The sequence below is a fragment of the Anomaloglossus baeobatrachus genome, chromosome 5 (assembly GCF_048569485.1).
Source record: "Anomaloglossus baeobatrachus isolate aAnoBae1 chromosome 5, aAnoBae1.hap1, whole genome shotgun sequence".
Classification (NCBI taxonomy): Eukaryota; Metazoa; Chordata; class Amphibia; order Anura; family Aromobatidae; genus Anomaloglossus; species Anomaloglossus baeobatrachus.
In genome coordinates this window covers 443759911-443776943 of record NC_134357.1, presented here as the reverse complement: position 1 = coordinate 443776943, position 17033 = coordinate 443759911, and the positions used below count along the sequence as shown (strand labels likewise).

Genomic DNA, 17033 nt, shown 5'->3' with positions numbered 1-17033 from the left:
GGTGTCTTTAACCTCAGAAATGAGTGTTTGGAAATCTTTCTTGGTGGTGACTGTTGGACATGCTCCCACCACTCCACAGGGAAGCACATAGGCTGCATGGTGGAAGGTCTGGCCATTGCCCTCTCCTGGGCCTTCTTCCTGGTGTTATCTGCACCCGGAGGATCAGAGGGGGACTCCGGGCTCTGCAGTCCCAGGCCTCTGGTTAATTTGTGGGGTCTTTGGGGCCTAGAAGTGAGGGTCTCATTTTGCAATGTTGGTGGTTCCAGTGGAGAAGACAGGCAGTAATTTCCTGCCATTGTTGCATTGTCCCATAGGGGCTGGGGGACTCCAGCATTCTGTAGGACCTCATATGTGTCCTCCAAAGCCTCCCTGCCACCTCCTAGCAGATCCCCTGATCCCTCAGGGCCACTGCTCCCTAATCTCAGCTCCTCTGCGTCCCACTCTGTGCCTCCCGCTCCTCTCAGCGTAGCGTCCACGTGGGTTGCCGGGCTCCAGCCGCCACGCTCCAGTACTTCCAGGGGGGGAGGGGCGGCATCTCCACCGCTACTCCCGCCCGGCTTCCAGAGCTCACCTCTAGGGAGAACGGTAGTCGCTCACCTGGCCTGGTGCATCGGGGGTGCTCAGGATCCTCCAGCTCACCGCGTTCTCGTTCCTGCAGGGCTGCAGGTGAGTTACCGCGCGTCTTCCCCGCCGCCGCCATCTTGACCGCGAGGGAGGCCTCCATCCCGCCAGCACTCACGGGTCCCCGCTTCACACTCCGTCTTCCTCCTGCATCATGTGCAGGTGGTCCCCGTGTGGTCTCCTCCACATTCACCGCCGCTGCAGTCGGGCGAGGGGAGAGATGATGAGTCACCCCTTCTGTTCGGGCCTCCTCCTGCTCCTGCTCCCCCTGCAGCTCCCTTGTCAAAAAGGAGTCCAGGGTGAGTGATGCTGGGGTCCCAGGGTCTTTAGGATTCTTTGGGGGTTTCTTTTTCCCCATTTTGGATCCTCCAGGCTTGTTTAAATGTGCTTTTCGTAATCCCGTGTGGAGGAGCTCAGCACCTAGGCGTCCTGTCTCATGGAGTTCCAGACACGCCCCCCATTTCTGATTTTTTATTTTTTATTATTATTATTATTATTATTATTATAGCGTTAGTTATTCCATAGCACTTTACATGTGAAAGGGGTATACATAATAGGGACAAGTACAGTAATCATAAACAATACAAGGCACAGACTGTTACAGAAGGGGAGAGGTCCCTGCCCGTGAGGGCTCACAGTCTACAGGGGATGGGTCAAGGTACAATAGCTGAGGGTAGAGCTGGTCATGCAGCGCTATATCAGACTGAGGGTTACGGCAGGTTGTAGGCTTGTCGGAAGAGGTGGGTCTTCAGGTTCCTTTTGAAGCTTGTCAAGGTAGGCGAGAGACTGATATGTTGTGGCAGAGCATTCCAGAGTATGGGGGATGCACGGGAGACATCTTGGATGCAATGATGGGAAGAAGAGATGACAGGGAAGTAGAGGAGGAGATCTTGTGAGGATCGAAGGTTACGTGCAGGTAAGTTCCGGGAGACTAGGTCACAGATGTAGGGAGAAGACAAGTTATGTATGGCTTTGTAGGTCATGGTTATGGTTTTGAACTGGAGTCGTTGGGCAATGAGAAGCCAGTGAAGGGATTGGCAAAGAGGAGAGGTCGGGGAGTAGCGTGGGGACAGGTGGATTAGTCGGGCAACATAGTTTAGAATAGATTGTAGGAGTGCGAGTCTGTTAGAATGGAGGCCACAGAGCAGGAGGGTGCAATAATCCAGGCGGGAGATAATAAGGGCATGTAGTAGGGTTTTTGCAGTTTCTTGGGATAGGAATGTATGGATACGGGAAATATTTTTAAGTTGGAGGCAGCAGGAGGTGAAGAAGGCTTGGATGTGTAGCTCGAAAAAAAATATTTTTCACCACTTAAAAAATATATTTATGAACTTGCACTGACCTAGGGAATCATACTATCAGGTCAGTGTCGCGGGCGGAGGAGGGGACGCTGCGCTCTCCCACTGCTCGGGTCCGGCTACTGCTGCCGCTGCTCGGTGGTGGCTCGAGCGGTGGGCCGGATCCCGGGGACTCGAGCGGCGCTCCTCGCCCGTGAGTGAAAAGGGTGGGGATTGATTGTGGGGATTGGATATTGTCCGTGACGCCACCCACGGTTGTGGTGATATTGGTGACACCACCGCTGCTCTGTACGGGGATCCCGGAAGCGATGACTGGGAGCAGACTGGATGTTAGTTCTCCCCTCCGTGGGTAGAGGGTTGGTTGTCCCGGGGCCCGGTGATGGGGTAGGGGTGGATGGCAGGCGGGTTACGGGGCCTGGCGAGGTGCAGGGTCGCGGGGGCAGAGCTGTGCCGCACGGCACGGTGGTACTCACTCAGCCAATGATGAGGACACAATTCTCGGTAAAACACACGGCTGGATGGACGGGTCCCACAGACGGCTGCGGTGTTTCTCCTCCCGGCAGGTTGATGGTGACTGCCTTTCCCTGCACCTGTGTAACGTGTACGGTTCCAATGGGTTCCCACCGGTAACCCGCTCCCCAGCTTGGATGGGTGCTGAAGGAGCCCCTTTTGCCCGCAGGCTCTGGCCCTGGGAACTTTAGCCTTGGCGGTGACTGTGTTTCCCTCTCTCGGTTGGACTGTTGCCTTCTGATGGGACTTGGCTGCTGGGAAACCCAGGAGGTTCCCTTCGCTAACGGATTTGGCAAATTCACGGCGACTCCTAGCCTTGCCGGGGTCCGTAAGCCCCTGCCGGATGGTGCTGGCTTCTCTTTGCGTACCGGTCCGGTACCGCCGGGCCACTGCCCGTCCACGGTCCTTACGGTTAGCTCCAATAGGCCACTCCTGCAGACAGTCACCACCGTCTGCCAACCTTGCTGATCTGTCCGGGCCTCACACCCGGACCAACTTCAGGCTGCTTACTGCCACTTTCCTCCTTTCACTTCCACTTCCAAAACTAATCTCTCCTGCCTCTCTTCCCGCCTCCAGGACTGTGAACTCCTCAGTGGGCAGGGCCAACCGCCTGGCCCACCCCCTGGTGTGAACACCAGCCCCTGGAGGAAGGCAACAAGGGTTTGTGTCTGACTTCGGTGTGCCTGACCGGGAGTGTGGGGTGTGTAGGTGTTGTGCTGTAACGACCTGGCTTGTCCAGGGCGCCACATCAGTATTACCATATCATGAACGCGGGAAATAAAAAAACAAAAAGCCATTGTGACATTGCACTTTTTTTTGCAATCTCACCACAATTGAATTATTTTTCCCATTTTCCGGTACAATATGAGGCAGAATGAACAGTGTCATTTAAAAGTACAACTCATCTAAAAAAAAAAAAAGTCCTCATATGGCTATATTGACGGGGAAAAAAAAGCCTCATGGCTCTTGGAAGAATGGGAGGAAAAAAACTAAAAGGTGATAGGGTTAAAGTCTATGAGCACAGTATCGCCCTTAAGATATAAGACCTTCCGAAAATGCTCCATGGGAAAGAAATACTGGCATTTCTTAAAACCACTGCAGGCGTTTACACATACGGGACCTGTGACAGGGAGAAAAGCAGAAAAGCTGGACACGTAGATGGCACCAAAGACGACTGGTTGGATTACTCCACCAAGTACAGACGATTTATTGTGATCCAGTCTACAATAACAATGCCGACGGCCTTCACATGATAATTGTCGCCTCATTACTTTCTCCCAAATTACAGTACTTCATGTTGTGTCTGCAGCTAAGTTTCTTCAAGACCTTATAGAATTTCTGGGGAATTTCTGGCTGACTAAGCCAATTTATCTTGCACTTTGTTCTCAGTTTACAGATCACAACTAGAGCAAAAGTTCCAGCCGTTTTATAGCTCAGTTATTAATATTAATCTAAGCCACTTCTGTCTCCGATGACCTCAAGGACGTGTTTCCTCCATTGTTCCATCTCCTCCAGGCTCCTTGCTTGTCACCATCCCTCTTGTTACCATCCTTCCTCTGTCTTTTTGCCCACTTGCTCTTCCTTGTCAATTGTTGTCTTCTCCATTCAGTGGGGCGTTCTCATAACACATCCGAAATATAAGGTGTCATTTCGGTAATGTCTGAAGATGGCATCAGTTGTGGAAGGAGTATTCTTCAATGGAGAATGGTAACAAAGACTTTGTCTAGGATAGTTATTAGAATCTCCAACTAGGACGAGAATCAAGGTCTACACATAAGGGGTAAATTCTTTGGGGTTACCTCTCAATATAATAGAATTATATGGAGTACAAGCACCATCACAACAGTGTGATGAACAAAAAACAAAACGACAGCTCACATATAGAATGCTTGTGGAGCACGGAAAACCACTCTAACCAGCGATGGAAGTCCACTAGTAAAAAAGATCCAGCTCCCAACGATAAAACTGAAGTGCTTTATTGAAAAACTAAAATACAAAACCACAAGACAAAACAATAGTGAAAATATATTAGATGAAGTCCATGATGATGTGAATGCTAAAGTCCATGACGGACAACAAGCTACGCATTTCAGGTACTTCTGCATCCTTTGTCAGAGCTTAAGTAGGAGCTTCTTAAACGTGTAGCTTGTTGTTCCTCATGGACTTTGGCATTCACATCATCATGGACTTCATCTAATATTTTTTCCCTATTTTTTTGTCTTGTGTAAAAGATGGATCTTTTTACTATCACAGCAGTGTACTCCACAGTCTTGGTGGAGATGGTTGGTGCGGTCTCCAAATGGTGGAGGACATGTTCTCTTTTTAACCATATGTTCCCCACAGGCAGTGTTCAGGTACATTACTAAGCACCTTCTACATTTTCTAGCAGGGCATAGCAAATACAATGTTTTTTAGATCTGGTTTCTTTCTCTTCAGCCCTAAATTGCTCTCATATGACGGGACGGATTATTTCACTATAATGGGAGACTATTGTGACAGAACTAAGCATATTATCCGGAGAATGTATATATTGTTTAAAGCAGGTGTATACGGTTGGGTGTCACAATGTGAGATGGAACTTAAAAAAATTGTAAGAAATCAGGTGTGAACGAATATTATCTGTTCTTTGCATTGGTTGTCATCATGTTTGTGCATCAGATAATTTTATGATAAATTGACTCTCACTGCCCCGGAGCTCCATGTAATGGATCCTAGCAGTCTGATCTCATCATATATTGCACCATGACCTCACCAGGGCAATAATATATGCCCAGAATTAACTTCTAACTCTATTATATGGTCCCTACAGATGGTTTTTCGGAGACCTGTCGAGGACAGAGGCTGTTTCACTCCTTATGAAGGAAGGAAATACTGTTGGATCCTTCCTGGTTCGTGTTAGTGACAAGCATGGCTTTGTGTACGCTCTGTCAGGTAAATCAGCCTTATATGTAGAGGTCTCTTGCAATATAGCTTTGATAGTGACTGAGCCTGTCAATCAGCTTTCATAGAGTCTTTAATAGCAAATATATTTAGATATATAATACAATACCTATCCTCTAATGATCCTGTATTATACTCCAGAGCTGGACTCACCATTCTGCTGGTGGAGTCCCTGTGTACATAATGTGCCTTGTGAAAGTATTCGGCCCCCTTGAATTTTGAAACCTTTTCCCTCATTTCAGGCTTCAAACATGAAAATAAAAATTTTAATGTTATGGTGAAGAATCAACAACAAGTGGGACACAATTGTGAAGTTGAACAAAATGTATTCCTTATTTTAAACTTTTTAAAAAAATAAATAACTGAAAATTGGGGTGTGCAATATTATTCATCCCATTTAAGTTAATACTTTGTAGCACCACGTTTTGCTGCGATTACAGCTGCAAGTCGCTCGCGGCATGTCACTATCAGTTTTGCACATCAAGAGACTGAAATTCCTGCCCATTCTTCCTTTGCAAACAGCTCGAGCTGAGTGAGGTTGGATGGAGAGCGTTTGTGAACAGCAGTTTTCAGCTCTTTCCACAGATTCTCGATTAGATTCAGGTCTGGACTGTGACTTGGCCATTTTAACACCTGGATACGTTTATTTGTGAACCACTCCATTGGAGATTTTGCTTTATGTTTGGGATCATTGTCTTCTTGGAAGACAAATCTCCGTCCCAGTCTCAGGTCTTTTGCAGACTCCAACAGGTTTTCTTCAAGAATGGTCCTGTATTTGGCTCCATCCATCTTCCCATCAATTTTAACCATTTTCCCTGTCCCTGCTGATGAAAAGCAGGCCCAAACCATGATGCTGCCACAACCATGTTTGACAGTGGGGATGGTCTGTTTAGGGTGATGAGCTGTGTTGATTTTACGCCAAACATATCGTTTGGCATTGTGCCCAAATAGTTCGATTTTGGTTTCATCTGACCAGAGCACCTTCTTCCATCTTCCACATGTTTGGTGTGTCTCCAAGGTGGCTTGTGGCAAACGTTAAACAACATTTTTTATGGATATCGTTGAGAAATGGCTTTCTTCTTGCCACTCTTCCATAAAGGCCAGATTTGGGCAGTGTACGACTGATTGTTGTCCTATGGACAGACTCTCCCACCTCAGCTGTAGATCTCTACAGTTCATCCAGAGTGATCATGGGCCTGTTGGCTGCATCTCTGATAAGTCTTCTCCTTTTTGAGATTAAATATTTGGATGGATCGCCGGCTCTTGGTAGATTTGCAGAGGTATGATACTCCTCCTATTTCAATATGATCACTTGCACAGTGCTCCTTGGGAGCCCATAATCTCGTGCCCGCGGTAATAGGTAACGTGGATGATATGGCCAGCGCTAGCGCATAACAGTGGAGGCAGAGGGAAAAGCGCGGGCACGAGATTATGGGCGGGTACTTGGATGACGCTGGTGATGACATTCCAGCGCCGCCCATAATCTTGCGCCTGCACAATAACCTCACCAGCGCTCGCAATTTGCACAATGCTAGGTGGGCATGCGCGAGACTTCAGGAGCACTGCGTTACATGAGGGTGGCGGCCTCATGTATGTAGATTAACAATGGGGGATGGCGAACAGCGGCAGGAGGGGGAATAACGGACGAAAAACAGCCCGCCCCAGTGGCCAGAAAACATCATTAGCATACCAAAAGGTAAGATTTTATAAAGTGTTTATTTAGGTCTGAAAGGGGGGCCAGTAGCAAGATGAACCTTTCTAGAATGCAGCCCAGGAGCTGCAGAAGGGGATTCTTTTAGTTTATTTGCGAAAATTCTGGTGACAGGTTCCCTTTAATATTGTGAATGCAGCTCTGGAGTAAGATTGGATCTATTATATAGGATTAACACAGATGCATTGTATGAGCACAGTGAGAGCTTTTTGCACTAAGATGTTTAAGCAGCCCCCACAGTATGAGGTATATAAAGTAACTGGGAATCTTTACATTCCAGCGCGGGCTCAGAACATTGTAAGACACTTCAAGATCCTTAAGGACGAACATGGACAATATCACGTGAACTCCTCCAGCTTCTTTCCAGATTTGAATAAACTAATTGAATATTACAAAGTGAAGTCAGTAGCAAAGGGTCTGATGCTGACAGTTCCTTGTCTGAAGGTGAGTGGCCACTAGGTGGCGCATTATTTGGAAAGCAAAACCTGATCTTCGTTTCTTTCTTCTCAGTAATGGGGTTATAGTTAGGAATCAGAGTCGAATGGAAAATATTCCACCGCCTCAACATAATTAAATCTATAATAGCAACATTTTTGATGCTTGCAGCCCTCATTGGTGCTCACATACTGCTACAAATATAAAATGCGTGGCTCAAACGCAGGGGCTGCTATTTTCTGAGAACATGATAGTGAAACAGTTCAACATCTGAAAAATGATAACACCATGAGTTTACATGTAATTAAAGGGATTGGACTAACGGGCCACTTTATTAGAGGTGCCTGAATGAGAGACACCATAAAAAAGAGTTTGTGCCACCTGAGACTTTACCAATTACTCATTCATTGCTCTAGACCACCAGGGACATTACCATTTACACCTTCATTAATCTGGACCACCAGGGACTTTATCATTTACTCCATCATTGCTCTAGACTGCCAGGAAGTTTTCAATTTTTCCCCTTTATTGCTCAAGACCAGAATGGACATTACAATTTACACCTTCATTGATCAGGACCACCAGGGACTTTACCATTTACTCATTCATAGCTCTAGACCACCAGTGACCTTATTATTTTTCCCTTCATTGCTCTGGAACACCAGGAACATTACCATTTACACCTTCATTGCTCTAGACCACCAGGAACTTTAACCATTTTTCCTTTTCATTGCTCTAGACCAGAAGGAACATTACCATTTATCCCTTCATTGATCTGGACCACCAGGGACTTTACCATTTACCCTACATTGCTCTCTATCCATCAGGGAATTTAATATTTGTCCCTCCATGCTTTAGACTTTACTATTTAGTGTCACAAATCAGTCAGTCACTGTCCCATAAGGACGCTGTGAGTGACAGATCAGCCACCCAATAGATGGCAGGGTCATGCTGGGCTGTCAAGATTCTAAATGACAGCAAAGCCGCCCAATCTGGGACTGCAATGGGCTGGGCCGTTCCCATGAAAACTGAGGATTGCTTTGCAGTGTTATCAGGGGCTGGGTCTGCTGGTCTTCCTCCTTTAGGATGACTACCTGGCTATTTAGCTGGATGGCAGTGGTCAGATTGCTGCCAGTTGTCGTTTTAGGCTTGGTGGTGTCTGTCCCAGATGGGCGGCGAGGTGCGGTGGTAGTTGTGACAGATGCAGCCGGTTTGCTGCAATGCAGCCTTGCAACAGTTCTCTGCACCACATCCACCCGTCTAGTGCAGGGGAAGGGTTGCTGAGGCTTGTGCAGCGGGGCACTCCATCTTCAGGACCGCCAGTTGCAGCAGGTCCCAAGTGCCCTCAAACACCACACACTGACAGACTTTTCTGAACAAAAATATCTGTTTACTTGTAACATCTCGCCAGCGGCTGATGGCACCGAAGTGCGGGGTGGCGGCTCCGGCAATGACAAGGATGACACAGGGGGCTGCGGTTCAAAGTTCCGTTTACTCACAGTTCTTAAGGTGCCCCAGAGGTGCCGCTCTCCGCCGTCATTGATGGACTCCAGCTGGTCCCGGGTGAATCAAAGGCAATCATCGGTGTCTGTGGAAATGTGAGAGACCTTCCTCCTTACGCTGACACATGGTTCCCCATAGCCTGAAGCAATTTGGAGACCCAGCTGTCGGTGTTAAGTGTCTCGTCCGTATGCAGGTGACGCGGGTCCTCGCCATGGGGTCTAACCGTAGCCCTGACCCCGGATCCTATATGTCACTGTGCTCCGGGAAAGTGGGTAGTGGACGATGGGACATGAAATCCCCATCCCCTGCAGATTTGTTGGAGTCCTTGAAGGTGTCCCCAACCGAGGGTCCTGCACCAAGACTTGCACTATGGGAACAGTTAGGCTCGACCTCAGCTACCATCTCCTCTTGTCCCAAGATTTCCACCGGCTGCCTGTCTCTCGCCCTCTTTCAGTCTCATTCCTGCAGACTTAGTGCGGTGTTGTGGCCCCTGGCCCTGGGACTATCTCCACGTATCTCACGTCCCAGGGCCAGCCTGTTAAACGTTGCTCCCTCAAGGCTATATGCTCTGTTCTCTGTCCTGAGCTGTTCTGTCACTAAAAGAGAAACTGTTTGTCTTACTACTCACTGAAAGCAGCCCCCTCCTCAGGAATGACTCAGCAGTAAAGTGGCAGAAACCAGTGATTAACCTCTTCTCACCTGGGAGAGAATTACAACTTAAACAAAATGCAATACTCTGTGGCGACTGAAGCCTCAGGGGCGCCACAGGCACATCGCTTTTTAGTTACAGGGACATCATTCTTAATAAATACCATCCTTTGGACATATGCTCCGGCTTTTCTCTTCAATCGTTGCTATTAGTGACCGGAGTCACTCTTAATTTGTACATTTTGCCGGTCGTCCGCTTCCCTGGTACTCGGCCCACGTTAAGGTCTCTAAGCTCCTCATCCTCCCCTTCAGCTTCACTATCCACAGCATAATCAACAGTCTTTCAGTCAGTCAGGTCCTACTCTTCTCTCAAGAGCCCACTGATCAATGGGATTCATCGGGATCAGGTATCCGACAGGGAATGGCCACCACCCGGGTTCAACCCAGAAGGTCACACCAAATTGAAGTTATTGGGGTTTTCCTCGACACGCCTCTCACAGACGCAGCCTCTTCTTCTCCCTCAGGGACTTTCCTCACCAAATGACTCCTTAACCGCTTTTTCAAACTAAGCCCCTCCCCTTCACTAACTCCCTCTAGCCCGGGAGTAACAGGGAAGCAGCTTACACATTGTGGCCACCTAGTGGCCATTTAAACACATTACACCGATGTGAAGCCCCGCATGTGCAGTGTCGGTGCATTACCTTCAGGGACTCCACTCGGCTGGATCTTGTCACTGGTAGGGAAATCTTCTGTTTTGATTGTCGTGACGCCACTCTCAGAATTGCGGTCAGTGGGGACCGCCACTGCAGATTAAGGGATGCCTGGGGCTGATGGTGGGTGCAGTCGGTTGTAATGGCCTCCTGAGAGTGAGGCAAGCCCCAGGGCCCTGTGTAGGTGTGTAGAACCACAAGGCGCAGAATAACTCCACACAAGCTAAATGTCTTTCAGGGGTTTTACTCACTTCAGATGGCAGGGTGAGTAACCCGGGCGTAGCTGGGATGAACCAGGCTGGAACCAGGTATCCTTCAGGCTGACTTCTGATGGTGACTACCAACTCGCCTTCCTTAGCCCTTAGTGGTTTGGGGTAACCCCGACTTTTAGTCCCTATGGGGGTCACCCAGGGAAGTTGCTGAAGCCTCTCTCCCCTTCGTTTGCCGTTTGCTTGTTGCCTGGGCCAGATCACTCCAGCTGCTTGCCTCCTGTGAACTATGGGCTCTAACTGTGGCTACGTGGCTGCGGCTTTTAGGTGTTGTGGTGTGGGCTTTGAGGGCCCCACACCGGCAGGTTTAGCAGGGAAAGGTGGATCTATCCCCGCTCCGGGATCTGCCGCCCGTTTGGGCCTGGTACTCCCTAGCAGTCTCCTTACTTCCCACTCTGTGCTCTCTCTCTAGCTGGAGATGGGTTTCGGGTAGCACTACCAGGTGACCGTTCTCCCCCGTCGGTAGCCACTGCGCGGACGCTGTCAGACTACAGCAGCCCAGGGGAAGGGGTCAGCTCTCCTCGGAGCTCCCTGGACTCTGCTCTGAACCGGCTCACATCTGGGACCTTCACTGCTGCTCCTGTCAGAGCTTCACTTTCCTGCTCCTCACTCCTCCACACTCTGCTGCAGACTCTTTACTCCTCCTTCTCTTTTCCCTTTTGTGCCTGCCTACGCCACCTAGCAACCAGACTCTCTTACCACACCCCTTGAGAGGAGATGGAGGCTTTTGGCCCCCTCCACTATTCCAGTGGAGGTGAAGGCTTTTCCCCCTCCTGGGATCCCCAGGGGTCCTCTCATAGGTACATGTGTGAGACCTGATCACTATGCGCCTGTGTAGTCACACCTCGGTCAGCCTTCTGGATTACCTGTATTGTACTGTCCCCAGCATGGGTGCAGTACTCAGTGGTGCCTGACCAGGTCAGGGGCGCCACATTCCCCCTTAGTTATCACCAGCACGTCCTCGGGCTGCAAGACAACATTTTAAAATGCATAAAACATTAAAAGATGAAAAACATTTAAAAGCACCAGGTACCATACATCACCACCCTCCACCCACAAGTCCGTTAACCCACCCAAAACCCTCTCACGTTGGCCGCGCCTTCAGCCACTTCTGGCAGGATGTAGAGGCGGCTTTCATGGGCTGGTGGTTTCAGGGTATACCTGGCCTGGTGGATCCGCGCCTTCAGCCTCTTCTGGCAGGATGTAGAGGCGGCCTCCACAGTTGGTGCTGACCAGGTACCCTCTTTGTGGTGGAGAGCCAGGCCCCATAAACAGGCATGCTCTCTGGTTGCAGGTGAGCCAAGGCCCTATATACGGACGTGCTCCCTGGTTGCAGACGAGCCAAGCCCCTAAACAGGCTGACTCTGGTGGTGGTGGTGCCCTCTGGTGTAACTATTTACACTGCGAGAGTTTGTGGCTATAGCCAGTTCATAGCCTTAAGGTTTATTTCTCACAATAGTTTATGTGGGCACATACTTAAACTTGAGAACGTTGCAAAACTTCAAAACTGGTAACTTGCTGTATTTCTTATGTTATTTACATGGATTCCTCCTCACCAGGGCTTGGGCCTGTAGGGCTGCGGCACCTGCTGCTTTCTCGGCCTTTTTCTTCATCTTGGTCATCAATGGGTTCCTTTTCTTTTCTTTCCTCTGTATCTTCTGTATCTGTTTCTTTCTCTGTATCTGTTTCTTTCTCTGTATCTGTTTCTTTATCTTGTAACATGGGATGGCTGTGGGGTTTGCTGGAATCCTCTTGGGGGTGTGCGGAGGGAGCATGTACTGATCCACCATCTCCTGTGGGAACTTGGCCTCCAGGTCAGCCTTCAGCTGCCAGTATGCGGAGTCTTCACCTATCAGGGATTTCCTTGCAGGGACCTCCTTGGACTGGGGAGCGATGTCTGCTCTGGCCTTGCAGGCCGGGGTAAACAATGGTACGTCTGTCTTTTCTTGGCGGGCCGCGCCTGACATGGCGGCGGCCTGGTCTTGGCGGGCCGCGCCCTGCATGGCGGCGGCCTGGTCTTGGCGGGCCGCGCCTGGCATGGCGGCGGCCTGGATCAGCGTCGCTGTTGCAGCTGGCGTCTTAGCGGGCATCGCTACTATGGCCGGTTCTTGGCGGGCCGGGCAGGGCATCGCTGCGGCGGCCTGGATTGGCGTCGCTGTCGTGGCTTGGATCGGCGTCGCAGCTGCGATGGGATCTTTGCAGGCTGGGCCGGGCGTCGCTGCAGCGATCTGGGCTTGGCGGGCCGCACCTGGCGTGGCTGCGGCCTGGTTCAGCACCTCGCCTGCGGCGTGGATGAGCGTCGCTGCTGCGGTGGGGTCTTGGCGGGCCGGGCCTAGCAAGGCGGCGGCCTGGGTCAGCGTCACACCTGCGGCGCGGATGAGGGTCGCGGTGGCAGCCGGTTCTTTACGGGCCAAGCAGGGCATCGCTGCGGCGGCCTGGGCTTGGCGGGCCGCACCTGGAGTGGCTGCGGCCTGCTTCAGCGTCGCCGCGCCGGACGCCTCTTCAGGGGCCGCGGGCATGGCAGCAGGGATCGGGGCACTCGCGCTGGCAGGGGCAACACTGGACTCACCCATCGTTGGCAGCATCGGGGTCTGAGTCGTCACCGCCCGGTCTGGCACTCGGCGCGCGGCTCTCTCTTCATAGGCCTGAACCGCCGCGGTCATTCCCAGGAACTCCGCACGTCCCTCTCTGATCTGCCTTCCGACCCTGGCCTCCAGTTGATCGCAGAACTCGGCAAGCTCCCGACACCACCAGGCAGCGGAGCCTGGCTCTGGGTCTCTGTGTTCAGACGCCATTTCCTCTGCGCCTTCTTCTGCACGATTTCCCAGCAGCGGACTCGTCGCTGCCTCCAGTAGCAGGCTCTTCAGTTTCTGCTCTGCCTCTTCCAGCAGCAGGCTTCTGGCTCCCTTTCTGTCCCGACGTCTCTGAACGCCTCCGCTCTCTTCACTTGCGAGGTCAGGACTCTGCAGGGGATCTCTGGGTAGCCACACCTCTTCATGGGCGGTAACTTCTCCCAGCGCGGGCTGCTGTTGTTTTTCAGCGCGCTTTTCATGGTGGCAATATGGCGGCGCTTCCAATTTTTCAAGCGGACCGCCCAGGCACATGGTCACCTGTCTGAACAGGTCTAGTCCTTATCCTGTTCGTGACGCCAGATGTGAAGCCCCGCATGTGCAGTGTCGGTGCATTACCTTCAGGGACTCCACTCGGCTGGATCTTGTCACTGGTAGGGAAATCTTCTGTTTTGATTGTCGTGACGCCACTCTCAGAATTGCGGTCAGTGGGGACCGCCACTGCAGATTAAGGGATGCCTGGGGCTGATGGTGGGTGCAGTCGGTTGTAATGGCCTCCTGAGAGTGAGGCAAGCCCCAGGGCCCTGTGTAGGTGTGTAGAACCACAAGGCGCAGAATAACTCCACACAAGCTAAATGTCTTTCAGGGGTTTTACTCACTTCAGATGGCAGGGTGAGTAACCCGGGCGTAGCTGGGATGAACCAGGCTGGAACCAGGTATCCTTCAGGCTGACTTCTGATGGTGACTACCAACTCGCCTTCCTTAGCCCTTAGTGGTTTGGGGTAACCCCGACTTTTAGTCCCTATGGGGGTCACCCAGGGAAGTTGCTGAAGCCTCTCTCCCCTTCGTTTGCCGTTTGCTTGTTGCCTGGGCCAGATCACTCCAGCTGCTTGCCTCCTGTGAACTATGGGCCCTAACTGTGGCTACGTGGCTGCGGCTTTTAGGTGTTGTGGTGTGGGCTTTGAGGGCCCCACACCGGCAGGTTTAGCAGGGAAAGGTGGATCTATCCCCGCTCCGGGATCTGCCGCCCGTTTGGGCCTGGTACTCCCTAGCAGTCTCCTTACTTCCCACTCTGTGCTCTCTCTCTAGCTGGAGATGGGTTTCGGGTAGCACTACCAGGTGACCGTTCTCCCCCGTCGGTAGCCACTGCGCGGACGCTGTCAGACTACAGCAGCCCAGGGGAAGGGGTCAGCTCTCCTCGGAGCTCCCTGGACTCTGCTCTGAACCGGCTCACATCTGGGACCTTCACTGCTGCTCCTGTCAGAGCTTCACTTTCCTGCTCCTCACTCCTCCACACTCTGCTGCAGACTCTTTACTCCTCCTTCTCTTTTCCCTTTTGTGCCTGCCTACGCCACCTAGCAACCAGACTCTCTTACCACACCCCTTGAGAGGAGATGGAGGCTTTTGGCCCCCTCCACTATTCCAGTGGAGGTGAAGGCTTTTCCCCCTCCTGGGATCCCCAGGGGTCCTCTCATAGGTACATGTGTGAGACCTGATCACTATGCGCCTGTGTAGTCACACCTCGGTCAGCCTTCTGGATTACCTGTATTGTACTGTCCCCAGCATGGGTGCAGTACTCAGTGGTGCCTGACCAGGTCAGGGGCGCCACACCATAACATAAACTTTAGACATTACGTTTTATACACAGTAGACACGCAGGTGGGGGGCGGCCAAGCCTTACGCACCCTTAAATCCTGTGCTAAGCCTGTGCTAAGCCTCTGATCTGTTATTACCTCGCTTCTGACTACTCGTTTGCCTAGCCCCTTTGTCTTGATCCGTTACATGGAATTTTGACTTTAGACCATGACCTGACTACGCGTCTGTCTTACCCTTTTTGGTTATTACAAGCCCACCTGGTATCTGACCATGAGTAGTGACTGGCATCACATTTACCCCTTAATTGCTCAAGACCACAAGGGACTTTATATTTTACGTCTTGATTGCTTCAGGCCACCAGGATTTTTAGCTTTTACCTGGTGGTGTAACTACAGTCTGATGGGCCCCGGTGCAGAGTTTGAGCCTGGGCCCCCCCTCCCCCCTTGTCAGATGTATGGGCCATTGTAGTATTCTAAATCCTATAAAGACATACAAGTTACCCCCCCTCCCCATTTTATTGTGTAGTAATGTCCCCCATCCTGGGCCTCTTACTGGTAAATATGTCCACATCATGGCCCCAACCTGGTGTATGACCCCATCATGGCTATATACATGGACATATGACCAGGGTACATATGTCCACTATCATGGCCCCATCCAGGTATATATATCCCCATCATGACCCCATCATGATATATCTCCCAATCATGGCCCCATCCAGGTGTATGACCCCGATCATGGATATAGCCTGGTATATATGTCCCCACCCTGGTATATATGTCCCCATCATTGCCCATCCTTGTATATACAGTATATAGCGCCATCACGGCCTATCTTGGTATATATGGCCCCATCATGGCCCCATCCTAGTATATAGCCACCCATCCTGGTATTTAGCACTCTATCCTGGTATATAGCCCTTCATCCTGGTATATAGCCTCCATCCTGGTATATAGCCACCTATCCTGGTATATAGCCCCCTCATCCTGGTATATAGTCCCTATCATGCTATATAGCCAACTACCCCACCGCACACAGTGAAAAAAATTAACTGTACTATGTGTTCACTTTCATAATGAGGCATATGGAATTTTGTATAGAGTGCTAGGATGGATGTATAGATTGATATATGTACAGACAGACAGGATGGATGGATAGATAGGATGTACAGATAGACAGACAGAATACACAGACAGACAGATAGTATAGATAGACAGACAGTTTAGACGGACAGATAGTATAGAATCAAATAAACAAAAAAATGTCAGCCTGCCATTCACCATACGACCTTTTCATCCAGGTGCACGGAAAGAAGGAATGAAAGACAGTCCACCTCCACAGGAAAATCCAAAAACAAAGAAGGAATTCCAGCACCTGCAGTCCAATCTTCAATTTAAATAAAACATCCTTTTATTGTAAACATGTTAAAATATACATGTATAGATAGAAAATCCTATAGATTGTATTACTATACATGTATATTTTAACATGTTTCCAATAAAAGGATGTTTTATTTAAATTGAAGTTTGGACTGCAGGTGCTGGAATTCTTTCTTTGTAGACAGATAGTAAACTGTAGACAGACAATATACTGTAGACAGACAGACAGTATATGTGCCACCCCCACGTCAGCAGCCGGGCTGCTCGGATCCGGATCCGCGGTGGCTCGAGGGGCGTCCGGCCCCGGGTGTTGGGGTCGTGCACCCACTCAAATAAAAAGGGGGGTATTTACATGGGGCTGTATGGTTAAAGTTCGTGATGCCACCCGTGGTGTGTGGTAAAGTGGAGTACCACCGCTGCAGCTGGGAGTACCCGGTAGCGATGGAGTGGGCAGCTTGGTGTTTAACCCCTCCACGGGTAGGGGGTATGCCCCGGGACTCGGTGATGGTGACCGAGACGTGCCGTTGGGGAGGTAAGGGTCATGTGCGTACTCACTCATTTCATAAAGCTGACACCGACAACTTGATAAACCAAAGTTCTGGACACCGCTGCCACTGAGGGAAG

The 17033-nt window shown here is 50.5% G+C and overlaps 1 protein-coding gene across 1 annotated transcript in view; it reads left to right on the top strand.

The window, feature by feature from the left end:
- PTK6 (protein tyrosine kinase 6) overlaps positions 1 to 17033 on the top strand; it is a 56531-nt gene that overhangs the window by 23861 nt on the left and 15637 nt on the right. Inside the window, exons 2-3 of the mRNA XM_075347790.1 lie at positions 5239 to 5360; positions 7361 to 7524. Of these exons, the coding sequence (XP_075203905.1) occupies positions 5239 to 5360; positions 7361 to 7524 (286 nt within the window). The remainder of the gene's footprint in view (positions 1 to 5238; positions 5361 to 7360; positions 7525 to 17033) is intronic.